This window comes from Pseudochaenichthys georgianus, chromosome 3, assembly GCF_902827115.2.
Source record: "Pseudochaenichthys georgianus chromosome 3, fPseGeo1.2, whole genome shotgun sequence".
Taxonomy (NCBI): domain Eukaryota; kingdom Metazoa; phylum Chordata; class Actinopteri; order Perciformes; family Channichthyidae; genus Pseudochaenichthys; species Pseudochaenichthys georgianus.
This window is the reverse complement of record NC_047505.1, coordinates 42308615-42323288: the sequence shown is the minus strand read 5'-3', so window position 1 is coordinate 42323288 and position 14674 is coordinate 42308615. Positions and strand designations below refer to the sequence as shown.

General features: G+C 44.2%; 1 protein-coding gene across 1 annotated transcript in view; it reads left to right on the top strand.

Moving 5' to 3' along the window:
* Window positions 1-14194, top strand: part of kif26ba (kinesin family member 26Ba) — a 111588-nt gene extending 97394 nt beyond the window's left edge. Inside the window, exons 17-28 of the mRNA XM_034075609.1 lie at window positions 3-98; window positions 279-406; window positions 703-882; window positions 1011-1288; window positions 1982-2666; window positions 2914-3824; window positions 4033-4298; window positions 4613-4780; window positions 4871-5085; window positions 7495-7757; window positions 9532-9682; window positions 10668-14194. Coding sequence (XP_033931500.1) covers window positions 3-98; window positions 279-406; window positions 703-882; window positions 1011-1288; window positions 1982-2666; window positions 2914-3824; window positions 4033-4298; window positions 4613-4780; window positions 4871-5085; window positions 7495-7757; window positions 9532-9682; window positions 10668-10816 — 3490 coding nt within the window. The 3' untranslated portion in view covers window positions 10817-14194. The remainder of the gene's footprint in view (window positions 1-2; window positions 99-278; window positions 407-702; window positions 883-1010; window positions 1289-1981; window positions 2667-2913; window positions 3825-4032; window positions 4299-4612; window positions 4781-4870; window positions 5086-7494; window positions 7758-9531; window positions 9683-10667) is intronic.
* Window positions 14195-14674: the final 480 nt, after the last annotated feature.

The window sequence follows — 14674 nt, the reverse complement described above, 5'->3', positions numbered from 1 at the left end:
AGCCATGAGAGTCTGAATATGGGCCCTGATGGGAAGGCCCGTCCATTGGGATCACCGCGCCTCGGCATCGCCAGCCTGACCAAAACCTCAGACTACAGGTAAAGTACACAGACATACTGTGGGCTAATAAGGTGGACGTGTTGTCTGTTACATGTATTGCTTACATAACTACATTAAACCCTCAGCAACCAAGAATCTCACAAACAGCCCAAAAGGGTAAAAGGACAACAGCTTCAAAGACCAGCTTGAAAATGTTTGATCCTCTTATCTCTCCTCAGACCTCCGTCCTCCCCGTCCCAGCGCTGTAAAGTGTACACCCAGAAGGGTGTGATGCCGGCGACTCCTCCTCTGTCCTCTTACACTCTGGCTCAGGATGGCCAGGGCACAGAAGTGTTGACCTCCGACAGTATGTATATCTAGAATTTAGTATTTTAATGTTACTTCTTAAGACTTACTGATGCATTAACAGTCTGTGAATGGGCAACACGCATGTCTTTCCTGCAGGTAATGTGGTGGCTGTTTTATGCCAAAACCATTACATAAATGTAATATGGCCACATACTGAGTCACTTGTGCACAACACAGATAATCATAATAACCAGCGGGTCCAAATTATAGTCATAGTGTGAAGCCAACTTCCTTGTTTTCTTCCCTGGGACAACACATGTAATGACGGTGCCAAATGTGTTTCTGATTCTTCAGACAGTTTGGCTGCAGACAGCGGCCGCTCCTCCACGGACTCCATGCTGTCCAGGACTTCTCCGGTGGGCATGAGTCCACAGGTCCGAGAGCCAGCTCAGTCTCTGTCCGCCAGCCTGGGATCAGCAGAGACGCTCTGTGACGACGACGTCCCTCCGATCCCCCTGGACACGCTCAGAGATGGTGAGGGTCATGGCTATGAGAGCAGGATATGAGTCATATGAGTCCTATCGAAAGAAAGAGAAGGAATTATCACGACAAATATTGTATTTACACAAATGTTTCCCCTCTGTTTTCTCCTCCACTTGAAGCCTCAGGGCTGGCACTATCTGGAGGACCAGTTGGACCTCTCTCGCGCGGGGAGGATGAACTGATGTATGCTGTGGTTTCTGGAGGTGAAGAGGACCTTGTTGTTACAGCTATAATGGACACTCAGGATCTGACCTGTCGTCCAACGAGCATCATGAGCTTCAAGAGCGACTGCTGCTCCGTCACTTCCCTCGCCTCGGGCCACGGTTCTGCTGAGGGTGGAGCTGTGGAGGATTATCACATGCCTGCAGGGCCTGCAACCACCTCAGGGGTGGCAGAGGTTAGTGGGACCGACTCACATTTACAGCAACTAAGGAAATTAACATGTGGACATCTGTCCTTAAAACATATGTCCTCACTATGGATTTCAAGATATTTTGACTGTAAACAACACATAACAATACCCACCAAAACAAAGGCTTAAGATAAGGGTTCTGGATCCATCATTGCTGCAACTGAAAACGAATGGGAAATGTTGTCTCGTTTCATTGGCCGATTGACACAGTGACTCCATTTTTGGTGTCTATAAACTAATAATTTAATCGACAGTTATAGTATGATAAAATGTCTACCTTTTTAATCCGAGTTTAGATTACATTTCCCATATGATGGAGACTTTTTTCCTTAAGTGATCTACATAATATGGATGCTTACAGTTACATCACATTTAGTTTGCTGCGTTGATGAATCAGTTTTTATTAACTTCCATTAGGGTTTCAACAACTTGTCAATTATTCGATTGACAGAAAAATAATAGCCAAGTACTTGTAACTAATTAATCAACTAAGTATTTGTTGATGTAAACATTTGTAGTAGACATTTAAAGATGGTTTATTTCAAATTAATAATAATAATATTACAAAAATAATCTTTAGATGCCAAAATGTACAAAATAAAACCACAATGGCTGCCCTTTTTTACTACATCGTTGTTATCAAGCAACCTTGTCCAATTGAGTTGCATCCTGTTGCAGGTGGCCATGGCCAAGCTGCGGATCGAAGGCGAAGCTTTAGCCACAGTGATATCACGCTGTGGTTCACCCATTTCCTCCTGGATGAGTGACCTGAGCATGGCCAGTGAGGCGGACCAGTCCCTCCACAGCTTCAGTCAGTCCCAGAGCCAGCAAGGGGAGGCCCTGGCTGAACCTGAGCCCGCCCAGAGCCAGGTGCTCGGGGCGGAGGGGCCAGGTGAGTACGAGAGCTGTGGCAGCCCGAGAAGAGGGAGTCTGGACGGAGAGGTGGTCCTGTCAGAAAACACGTGTGATAAGGCAACCCCAGCGAAAGACAGGCGGAGGAAACTGCCTCCCTCCATGGCTAAAACTAACATCCAAATCCTGGCCGGACCGGGGTACTTCTCCCCCTTCAGGCCCAGCATCAGTGTGCACCCCTGTGTGGCTGTCAAACCCATGGTCATACAGGAACCAACCATCCTGTCTTCACCCACCAAGGCCAGCCTAATGAAAGACAAATTCACTGCACCACTTCTAGCTTCTATTTCCAGTGATATGAGCTTTGAGGACCCCTGGTTGAAGCGTGGCATGGAGGAGAGGAAGTCCAGGGAGCTGGTGTGTGAAGTGAAGCCGGAGAAGAGAGCGGTAGAGCTTTCAAAGGGCCAGACTGGAGCTGTGACAGGAGACCAACGAGGGTTCTGCAAGGATGGTAAGAGGGCCAGATTTGATTTCAGGCCAGGAATCTAACATCAGGCAAGGCCAGTCTCATTCAGATATTCACAACAGACCAATGTTTAGCCGCTCACTTATCATAAACAAAAGGTCAATGGATAGTATATTAACTATTAGATATATGCTACTTTTAATAGTCATATTATTAGTACATCTATAAGTGACAAAGGCTTGAAAAATGATGCAGGATTAAGTCTGTGTTATTTCTATTGTTCCATCACCAGGTGGTTATCGTGGCGGCTGTAGTCCAGGTGTTGAGGTTGTGTCGTCTCCAGATGCCTTTAAGAGGGTGGTGGACGGCTGTGAGATGTTGGTGGTCGCTCCTCAGGGAGAATGCCTGACTGGTTTCTACAGCCCAGACGTCCACCGTACAGCCAGCCTCCCCCGCGGCTGGCACCGCCTCAACCGCCACGACGGCCTGGACATTGGGACGGAGTACCGACATCTTGGAGTCACCTCTTCCACTCCCTGCAGTCCCAGAGCCACACTTGACCGCAGAGGATCAACGGGGAAACAGGGCTTTTTCTCCCACAGGAAGGGGGGGATCCCACCGCTGCCACCGATAAGGAAGTCCAGTCTCGACCAGAGGAACCGAGCAGTCAGCCCTCTCCCCCAGCCCAGCTATGGAGGCTTGTTTCTGGACAGCTCAGCAGATGATGCAGAAATCTCCAGACTACGAGGCTCCAGCATAGACAGCAGCAGACTTTTCAGCGCCAAGTTGGAACAGCTTGCAAACAGAACCAACTCTCTGGGTCGGGTGAACAGCTCCCACAGTGGATCCCACCACTATGACTGCTTCTCTCTGGAGAGAGGGGGGAGCCTGAGAGGGGGAGGAGGAGTAAAGGGGGACAGCACCATGCCTCGTACTGGGCGCAGCCTGACCCGGGCTGGATCAGTATCTTCTCCCACTGGAAACGCTGGCAGCCCCGGTTTCAGCGCCGGTCCCAGCAGCGCCCCGCAGTCACCCGCCAAATCCAGCGGCCAGTCAAAGATCTCGGCGGTCAGTAAGCTGCTGATGACCAGCAGTCCCAAAACCAGGAGTCTGTCTTCGTCCAGCACCAAAACGCTGAGCTTCTCCACCAAGTCTTTGAGCCAAGCCTCCAGCCGCAGCTCCAGCCTTCCCCCTATTGGAAAGGTAGGCAGGAACATTTACATCTGGGAGATAAGACTGTTTGCACCTGTCAACAACATAGCTCAACTCATCAGACTCGAAGAGTGGCTGCGTTTTAGTGACATCTTCCTATTTTGGCAGTTTTTAAATCAATAACTCAATGCATGTAATTCAAGTCGTCATGGTCTCATTTGTCCTTCCATCCATCTAAGCTGTGTATCTGTTTCCTCAGCCCCAGAGCTTGGTCCCGCCCACTCCTCAGCCGCAGCCGCAGCCACAGCAGCAGCAGCCGCAGCAGCAGGGACCCTCCCCTGTGTCCTGGTCCACCCAGTCTCTGAGTCGCAGCAGGGGGGTAAGCCTGTCTGCCAAGCTGCCTCTCCGGGCTGTCAACGGTCGAATCTCAGAGCTCCTCCAGGGAAGTGCAGGCTCTCGTTCCAGGAGTCATGCCCAGGGAGGAGGCACTGATCCAGCAGAGGAGAGAGGAGCTGCAGGGGCAAGGTTAGTCAGTTTAACTTTTACTTACCTTTTAAAGCATTAAGTGTGATATCCTAAAGTAAATTATACAAAGTGCAAGACTCGTAAAGCACTTCATATTAAATAATATCATTACAGTAAAGTGGTAGTTTTAGACGGTGCACACCATTCATGTGTGATATGAAAATCATCAATTCCAGAGCTGGCATAATAATTTCCTCAGGATCTCCATCTCTGCTCCACGGTCAATGTTTCATCTAAAAAGGCTAAATCCCATTAAAATGTAGTAAATTAATAATTTGTTCATGGATTAAATGTATATATGTTTCTGTTCTCAGTGGAGGGGGAGCTGTAGCAGTAAGTGGGGGTAGTGGTGCAGGTGCAGGTAGCAGCGTGGGGGGGGAGGAGAAGGCAGCCGTGGTCCAAACGCTGCCCTCCCCCTACAGCAAGATCACAGCGCCCAGAAAGCCCCAGCGCTGCAGCAGCGGCCATGCGAGCGACAACAGGTATGATCTCAAGTTCATTTAGAAATGTGAACATTTAGATGTGTCACATGTTGCTGCTTCACTTACTTAACTGTGATCTGACCCTTACAGCAGCGTACTGAGTGGAGAGCTCCCCCCGGCCATGGGGAAGACGGCCCTGTTCTACCACAGCGGGGGCAGCAGCGGCTATGAGAGCATGCTGAGAGACAGCAGCGAGAACACAGGAAGTACGTCCTCCGCCCAGGACTCCCTCAGTGAGCACAGCTCGGCCACCACCTCCTCCAGGCGGAGCTCCAAGAGCAGCAAGAAGAGCAGGAGCAACACAGGTCACTATTTAACATTGTATTATTTGCTTTATGATATTTCCCTGTAACTGGATTATGGAGTTCCACGTAGGATGGCAGGAGAGGCATCTTAAATTGAGTGATTACTATGTGTTTATAGATGGGAACATTTGCCTTAATCAGTAGAGCTGAAGCACCACTCAAAATAGATATGACAAAACTATGAGTTCCATTTCAATAACACTTGAAATTCATGGACCTATAATAAATAAAGGCAATACCAGCACAGTTTTCAAAAAAAGAATTAACATCTCAATCACTGAACACAATCAAAATCACAAATCCAAATAGCCTATGAACACTTCATCTTTAGAGGTGAAAGCTTTGACCCAATGTGATCAGAAGGCAGCTAAATAAAAAAGAAAGGAAGATATAATTGATACAAATCGTTGCCAAAGACCTCTGTGACGAGAATTCATTGGCAAAAATGCACAATGAGAAAGCAATGAACAGGTCAGGGAAAAGTGAAGGAAGCTGCAGCTGCTAAAGTAGGTTGCAGGTAGGAAAGGTGACCCTGACCACTCATCTGTGAAATGGTGAGGGGAATCTGCGGGTGTGGCTGTAATGAATATATATTCAGCAGAACAGCACACAGAGGCTGCTAGTGTGCCCGTCAAATTACACTCTGCTGGTTAACCACGAGGATGGATATGCGCATAAAATCAGATTGGACAGACGCAGCACTTCCTGGTGTGTCTCTGATTGTTAATTAAAATTGGAGTAACCATTTCCACCCATGTGTGTAGAAAGCAGCCTTGCTTCCTGATACGCAGCATAAAGTCTGGATTTACTCTCATTTTCCTTTAAAGTGGACCTATCATGCTATATTTGAATACTATATTGTAGGGCCATACCTATATAAAACATGTCTGTGAAGTTTTTTCTCAAAATACCAAACAGATCCTGCATTTTAGCCATGCCTCACTTCGCTCCATTTGCTCTTTTCCAGCCCTGTTTTTGCAAGGGCTGATTCTGCTTTTGTGGCAGACTACAGCGCCACTTACAGGCCTGGCATAAGTACTACAGCGTCTCCAGCGCTTTCGAGCGGCCGTGGCCCAACCTCTCATTCCCCTGATAGGTGGAGAGTTGCCCATATAAGCGGAGCACCCCTTGTCTGACGTCAGAACAATTCAAATCTGTATCCGATGCTGTATCCGTTGCAGCCCCGTTTTTAGAGATTTTGGTATGGAGGAAAAGAGAGGGTTGTGTTTTCTGACACTTAGTGAGTTCCCTGACACACCGGGGACACACATTCATGTATAAAGACGTACAAAAGTGCATTTTGCACGATAGGTCCCCTTTAAACTGCGACTGATTCTGTGCTTCAAAGAGAGCTTCGCTGTCAAACTGTCGCAGGACTACAGGAAGGATTTCACGTGTCTTTGCACATGTTTTAGATGTATGCAGAAATCGTAATTGAGGAAGTCAAAATATAAAAATTAAGAAGGGACAGACTAAATAAATGTGTAAAGATGCGACCGAATTGTAATCACATCTCTCGAGGAGAGTCTCCCTTTACGCTTGATTTCCATTAGATTGGATTCACTAATGCTCTCTCAAAATGTCTACCGTGTCTCTACCTTTCCATATTGCTCTCCCCTTGCATGTTCTCCACCCTGCAACCAGGTAATGAAATACAAATGTTCCTGCTTGACCTTTCTGTGCCACAATGAAACCCAAAGACAGCTGCAACCCTATTCAAATCCCCACTTTCCTCACACACCTTATCTCTGGGTTCCCGGTGAATCTGATAACTCTCATTCCTACATGGCTGGCCATTTTTATGCAAAGCGTGTATGCATGTGTGAGTGTTCATTGTAGAGCAGTGGGCAGATTAGAGCTCTTATCTTTGAGCTTCATGAAATGAGACTCAACTTTTGATCTGGCTTCACACTCCATTATCTGTTTCTGGTTCCCTTTCTGCTTTTTCAGTCACTCAAGACCTTTCTTTTGTCCCATCCTTTCTCCCTCCCTCCAGCGATTCATCCATATCCTCTCTTTCCTCTACCACCCACCATCTCTTTTCTCACCTTGCAATGTTCTGCTTTTAAAAATCCAGCAAGTGTCCATGCTCTAATGTAGTTCAGTAGTAAATGCTACAGCAGTTTGCATGGAGTAGCAAACATGTTTATGGTTAATACAAATGGCTATTTAGTCAGTTGAAAGATGGAGTTTTACTATATATTTGATGAGGAATAGACACTGACAAATGCACGAAGATGCACTTGAATAATACCTATTTTTTGTCAGATTATTTGACGTATAATGATTATATTAAACAACACTCAATTCATGAAAATGAGAGTTGAATGGCTCCAGTATATCGTGTTTCTATAAACGTTTTGATAAACTCTGTTTAACAATGTTTTATTGTCTTATTTCTTCTTACAGGTCTGCAGCGTCGTCGTCTGATCCCAGCGCTGACCTTGGACTCTTCCTCCTCCTCACCCTCTCACCGCTCCTCCAAGCAGGCCGCCACTTCATCTTCTTCGTCCTCCTCTAGCCCAGGTGCATGCTGGGTAGATGGCCCACTGGGGCCCCCGGCTCCCTCAAACCTCCGGGGCCCGCCTGCCACGACAGAAACCTTCGAGATCAAGGTGTACGAGATAGATGACGTCGAGCGACTGCAGAAGAGGAACAAAGGAGGGAGCAAGGTGAGAGAGGAAGCAGTTGGTGATTCATTACTGAGAGGAGGAAGGACAGAGAGACTTAACCTACTGCAGCTGAAGCATTCTAATGTTTACAACCTTTTATTTGGGCTGTAGCTTGTAAGGTTATCCACCTGAAAGAAAATGCAGAAAGGATGTTTACAAACCCCCTCCAAAAATACACTTTTTCACCAAATATCTCCCCATATTGTTGTGGTTGTTAGCATTTTGATGGCTCTAGTTGAACCAGAGGCTGTTTCTACAGGCTGTACAAGTAAAGAAGGCTGGGACTTTGTGAGTAATTGGACTAAAATGTCTAATCCTAAATGAGAATTTACATACATAAAATAACATTTAAAGGTAGGGTAGGTAATTTTGGAGAAACCGGCTCGAGTGCGCTGGAATTTAAAAATACACAACCAGAAAAAATCTGCCACTTCCTTCAGACTTCCTCACAGAGCCCCTCTTCCAACACACACGAACGCGCACATGACCAATGAGGGCACGAGATAAGTTTGTGCACAGATGGAAGGCTGACAGGCAGGTAGGCCATCCAGTTACTTTAGCCGGGCCGGCTCAGATGATTGGTCGTGCTTTTTACAGTACCACGGCTTCCACGGATGAATTTTTTTATGGATTTTTCGTCAAAGCACTGAAGATATTGCTATCGGGATTTTAAGAGCATTCCATGGAATATAACAAAAAGTGTTTCTGAAATAAATTACATACCCCACCTTTAAGGGAGTATGGGAAAAATAAGGCTATAAAAAAGGGGAAAGGAGGGATAAAAAGAGAGTAACATTGTGAAATACTGTTTTGAAGAAAGGGCAGAAAGGCAGGAAAGGGTTAAAGAAAGGAGAACGTGTGTGAGGAGAATATACCGTATGGAGGCAGGGCGAGGGGGAATGAGGAATGGATGTGTGAAGAGAATTAAAGAAGGTGGAGAGCAAAGGAGCGGAGAGAGGCCCAGAGGGCAGCAGGCATATTGCACTTGATGTCAGATAAATTGATTTGATGAATAACAGTTGTGGGAGACATTAAAAAGCAATAAGGGTTCTGTTGGACCCTGTTGCTACAGGAGGAAGCTGGAGAAGAAGAGACGGGGACAAAGGAAGCAAAGGGATCTCAGCTGTGGGACGTATTTGTCTTAAGGATTACAGCAGTGTAGACTTTTCACAAAACGAATGAATCAACATTAGCCCTGCGTTCTGAATAGTGAGCTTTTCTTTTCAATAAATCTACATTATTCATCCCTCTGTGGTTCTTCATTTTAGAAGTTATTCATAAAAAATCCCTAGATTCAGCAGAATACAGAGAAGTATTGTGAAATTGCAAAAGAAATGCATGGTGCCGGTTTCTGTGTCTCCACTCTTAAACCTTTATGTATTCAGAGGAGGGAGCACTGTGAGCTTTGGGAAAAGTGTGGGAGAGAAAAGCATGAAATATAGATTTTCCCTACAGCAGGTCGTAAGAAAGCCACTTAACCCCCGACTGCTCCAGTGAAGCTGCTCGGTGTCCGCGAGGCTCGATGAGGTGTGCATGCATGAGACTGTGTGAGTGTTAATGCTAAAAGAGAGCCACATGTGTTTCACAACACACTCCCCAAGGTAAATAGGTGAATACAATCCACATCATCCTGTCTGTCCTGTGTGTGTGTGTGTGTGTGTGTGTGTGTGTGTGTGTGTGTGTGTGTGTGTGTGTGTGTGTGTGTGTGTGTGTGTGTGTGTGTGTGTGTGTGTGTGTGTGTGTGTGTGTGTGTGTGTGTGTGTGTGTGTGTCAGGAGGTGGTGTACGTCAGCGCCAAGCTGCGAGTGTTGGAGAACCGTCAGCAGAGAATCACTGAAGTCAGAGCAAAGTACCAATGTCTGAAGAAAGAGCTGGAACAAACCAAGCAGCACCTGATGCTGGAGCCGCACAAATGGACCAGCGAGTGTAAGTAGCACTCTGACATAACAGGGAGTGTGTGTGTGTGTGTGTGTGTGTGTGTGTGTGTGTGTGAATGAGAGAGCTAATGGAGACCTGTAGGCATCTGTCTCCTGTGTTAATCTTAACATACCATCTCGCTGGGGATCTCGTGTGTGTGTGTGTGTGTGTGTGTGTGTGTGTGTGTGTGTGTGTGTGTGTGTGTGTGTGTGTGTGTGTGTGTGTGTGTGTGTGTGTGTGTGTGTGTGTGTGTGTGTGTGTGTGTGTGTGTGTGTGTGTGTGTGTGTGTGTGTGTGTGTGTGTGTGTGTGTGTGTGTGTGTGTGTGTGTGTGTAAACTAATTGACTGGGTATGGTACTGGGTTCAGTAGCGTTTAAGAATCATGGCTCAAGTTTTTCTTGCCTGTGAAATTGAAAAGCATTAACATTTGTTTGGTTAAAAAGCTTGGGAATAACTCTTATAACACCTATTTTGAATAGCACAACAATTTGCTGTCTAAAAGGAAGTGAAAGGCTGGTTTAATTCAATATTTGTCATCATGTAAACAAATCCAATGAAGACACCAAGACCAACAAAGTCTTAGTCCCATTCAATAACTACTTTTCTAATCTGTGTGTGGATCGTGGTTCTCGCTCATTTGTCGGGGAATGTATCCAGCTGCAGATAAACACATTTGTTGCTTTTGTTAGTTATTTATGGACACACGTGTAGGTGGTATTAAATCAAAATAATCGCTGTGTTCATTTGAATGAATAATCATGTCATGCAGTGCAGTCGCACGGCTCATTGATGTGGAGGAATACTATCAGGCTTTGGATTCACAATCTCAGGGTTCTTGTAAGAACTGAGTGATAAATGGATCGTTCTGGTTTTGGTGTTTCAATGGAATTTGCTGACATTAAGAAAGATCACCAGACTTTTAAAATCAGTAACTCATAATCAAAGTATAACAGTGGGTTTCAACGTCATATCTCTGCCTGTATTTCCATGTGCAGTTGAGATACAGCCGACCCACGAAGTGGACTCGCTGGAGTATTTGGAGGCTCTGGAGACCGTGACGGACAAACTGGAGACGAGAGTCAACTTCTGCAAATCCCACCTGATGATGATCACCTGCTTCGACGTGTCCTCCAGAAACCGGTAGACGATGGAGGGACGGAGAGCTGGAGGAGAGAGAGACGCAGACACCGCTGGACTCAATTAGACTCACCCTTTCCCCACCAATAACTCAAACAACTTAAAACATATCTTCTTAATGGATATTATTGAATGGTTGGAAGAAGGATACAGGGGCGGACCGACCTCTCATCCTCCTCCAGATGTAAGTAGCAGAAGGACAGAGATGGAAGAAATAGAGATATTTACAGATATTTAACAGACCAGCAGACAGATACGTTTATAGATTTCCTTTTCTTGGGGCTTGAAGAAAACCACCTCAGAAATAACCTTTGAACAGCATCTATTGAATGGGCTCCTTTGAACCAGGTGAATATGGCTGAAGCGGATATATGGCTCTGGGTCTGAAAAGAAAGATCAAACGTCACCAGGACAAGTGAATAATTAGACAGCTCTAAGACTGAGTCGAACATTTGGGAATGTATGGAGAGGAATCGAGAGAGGAACAAAAAACTGCCATTTTTTTCTAAACAAAGCCGCCGAGGGAAGAACAATTTCTCCCATCGTTTTAGAAGAGCACTTTTTAGGTTACGCAGTTGAGAGCCATTGACTGCAGCATGGTATTGTTGTGCAGTTAATAATGAGAACATGACCAAGAGAAAGACAGGAGGACAAAGGAAATGATTTAGATAAGTGCCTTGTGAACAATTCATCAATACCAATTCTATTTCTCACTGAATTTGTGTACTTGCAGTAAGTATGGTGCTAGCATAGAAAAAAAGACCACAAAGATCAGTGTCCTTGGAAAATCTTTGAACCTATAGCAATCTTTGAATGTGATGTTCTACTGTGGGTCGATGTTTCACTATATCATAACCAATAGTGTATGTTTGTATGGTCTTTGGTACACTGATGAGAGGTGAGACTACACTGGATCCCTAACTAAAGTAGACCTACAGAAGATGGACATGGACACATTGTCTTTTTAAATGGTGCAAGGACCAAAAATCCCATAACAAAAAAAGTACATGATTTTTCCAGGACACAGAGAAATGTGAGTTTAAAATAAGATTACAAAAACACTAGTTTCTTGTGCGGTTGTTTTTGACTTTCCCCACAAACAGAGCACATCTGAATGTTGACCCTCTGGGGCTTACATACAGCATATCTCCCTGATACAGATGTGATGGCTTGTTCATGTTCACAAAGCAATGAAACGTCTGAGTCACACAGGAGAGGAAATGGAAAAGAGTTTTCTCTGCTCCAGTGTGAAGTTCATCCATCGAGTGTCGGACTGACTGACACGCAGACCGTCTGTTATTTGTATCCGTGTTGTTCTGCTCTATTCTAAAAGAAAATGAATGATTTGTCAACGTGTGTGTTTTATATTAAGGTTGTCTTTTTTTATTTGAGTGCAATGGGACCACGTGGAGAATATGTATTTTAGAAAGAGAATACAAAAAGAGATATTTAAGACAAAATTGTGAGGAAGATGCAGGATAATTATACTTCTTAAGACCTGTATTATTGGAACAAAGTAGTGAATTAAAGAATTACTCACTTGAAACTACAATAACAAACTTTTTATATAATTCCAGTTTGTCTTTTATTTAAAGGAGACAGACTTTATAAAAGAACAATTTAAAATAAATATATAAAGGACTGAAAGAGAACTAAAGAAAAGGAGGGTGACCAAATTAAAGGCATAGATCTCTGCCTGGTTCCATTTGTTTGGACGGCTAGCAACAATTTGTTAATATTATTATCTATGGTGCTTGAGATGTTTATGATCTAAATGTTTGTACAAATATAAATATGAAAAAGAGCCTGTTTCCCTCTAGAACCATACCCTTCGAATGCTTCTTCTACATCGCTGTCCTCACGTCTGTCCTCATTCTCCCTCTGAAGCATTCTGGGAGATCCTGTTTAATGTCTGAGAGGTAAAAAGAGAAAAAGAAACCGAAAACTGGTATAACTTGTCAAAAGCATCGTGGTGCTAAAAGTATCTTTTTCCAGATACAGGAAATTATTTTTAACGTCATTCCAACAGTCTTTCATTTAATTTGCTGAACACCTTCAGTGACAGCGTATGGATAATGCTGCGGGAAATCAACCCTGAAACTGAGATGCTTTTGACAGACTGGACCTACGAAGCGATTTCACTCGAGGTGAGGGAGGGCGCCTGTTTCACCTCCTGCGAACGCTTCCTGTTTTTACCTCCCAGATCCCCCTGCCAGTCATGAATGAAGGTTTATTTATTTGAGCTCAGGAGAGAGCAGCGTCGCTTATCAATGTTCTTATTTATTTACACCTTATGATCTTAAAAGTTACTATGCATTTAAGAACAAAATAACTGTACATACTTTGCTGAGCCCATGTCATATAAATATATATACTGTACACATATCATATATACGCTCATTTTTATTTGATATATTTTCTGTTGGTTTTGTTTGCTCCTGTTGTTCCTGCTGGAGATTTGAATGGGATTTGGGTTTCCTAAAACATCCAGGGTAGATGTGTTGTTCCAGAGCAACATGATCAGAATGTTTTCATGTCAGTATATAATACAGTATTATCTTAAGCCTTGTGAAATTTGCAGTGGATGTTTTGGGAACCCCAACCTCTAGATGAGCTAAATGGACGGTACTTGTTTCCAGATTTAAGATGCTATGTGTGAGGTTTCATCCTCGATGCTTCACTGCCACATTTACTGAGGAAGCCCTTTATAATCCTAGCAATAATTGTAATGGCCCCATATTGTTTATAGCTACCATAATAGATCCCATTAAGCTTTCAGAAATAAAAGCTTTTTCATCCGAAGAAACTGTGCTAAAAGGGATCGCTCATTGTCAGGTGCTTTAAATAAATGATCAACAAAATGGCATCTGTTTCATCAGGATTAGGGTATAAAACACTACAAGCACGCAGTCTAATGAACAACATAACTGTGTCCTGCTAGAGCGTTCACGATTTATGTGTTATTTGGAAAACTTACACGTAGCATCTGTAAGATTTTAGGCAGAATTGTATGTTAAAGTATGGATCAGACCACATTTCCCACAAATTCATTTTATCTGTAGCAGTAAGAAATGTTTTAAGACAGAGGGGTTACAATCTCTACCAAACTGATTCAAACCAAGTACTGTTTCAGTTTGAAGGGCAATCTGTTAAGAAGAAGAAAAAGGTATTTCCTATGAGATTTAGCCAGCGCTCCAACACACTCAGTGCAAACCTGAGAAGATGACGTGTCAGATTTTCACTGTGCGTGTGTTGTTCAAATGATTATAAACTACGATTATAACATGCTCTACAGATTTACTGTTTCTGAGAAATGTGGTGTGACACATTGTGTTGATGGAAGAGCAAGATGGAGGGATGTAAATAAAGAAATGTATTGAAAGTTTCCCATCCGATTCTTCATTCTTTCAGGGTGAAATAGTCAACAAAGAACGAGCCAGACTTCCTGTCCAAACTTAATGAAATGCCAACATTTTGACTCCTGAAAGATTTCTCACCAGCAGACACTGAGGCTCTATACAACATACAAGTCATTCATTCATACATTACATTACTTGTTAGACGCTTTTATCCAAAGCGACTTACATACTCAATACTGTGGGCAATCCCCACAGGAGCAATTTGGGGTGAAGTGTCTTGCCCAGGGACACAATGACATGCTGACTGCAGTGGGGTTTGAACCTGTGCTCCCCTGATCCCAACACCAACGCACTAGACCACTGCGCCACAGCCTCCCACATGAACACTATATAACAATTGTATCCAAAGAACATTTACGTCTCATTTATATGAATCTGAGGCCGCTGTTAACAAAGCACCTGGCAGAACAAGCAGGCTCTTTGTTCAGTGACCTTTTCACCAGCTT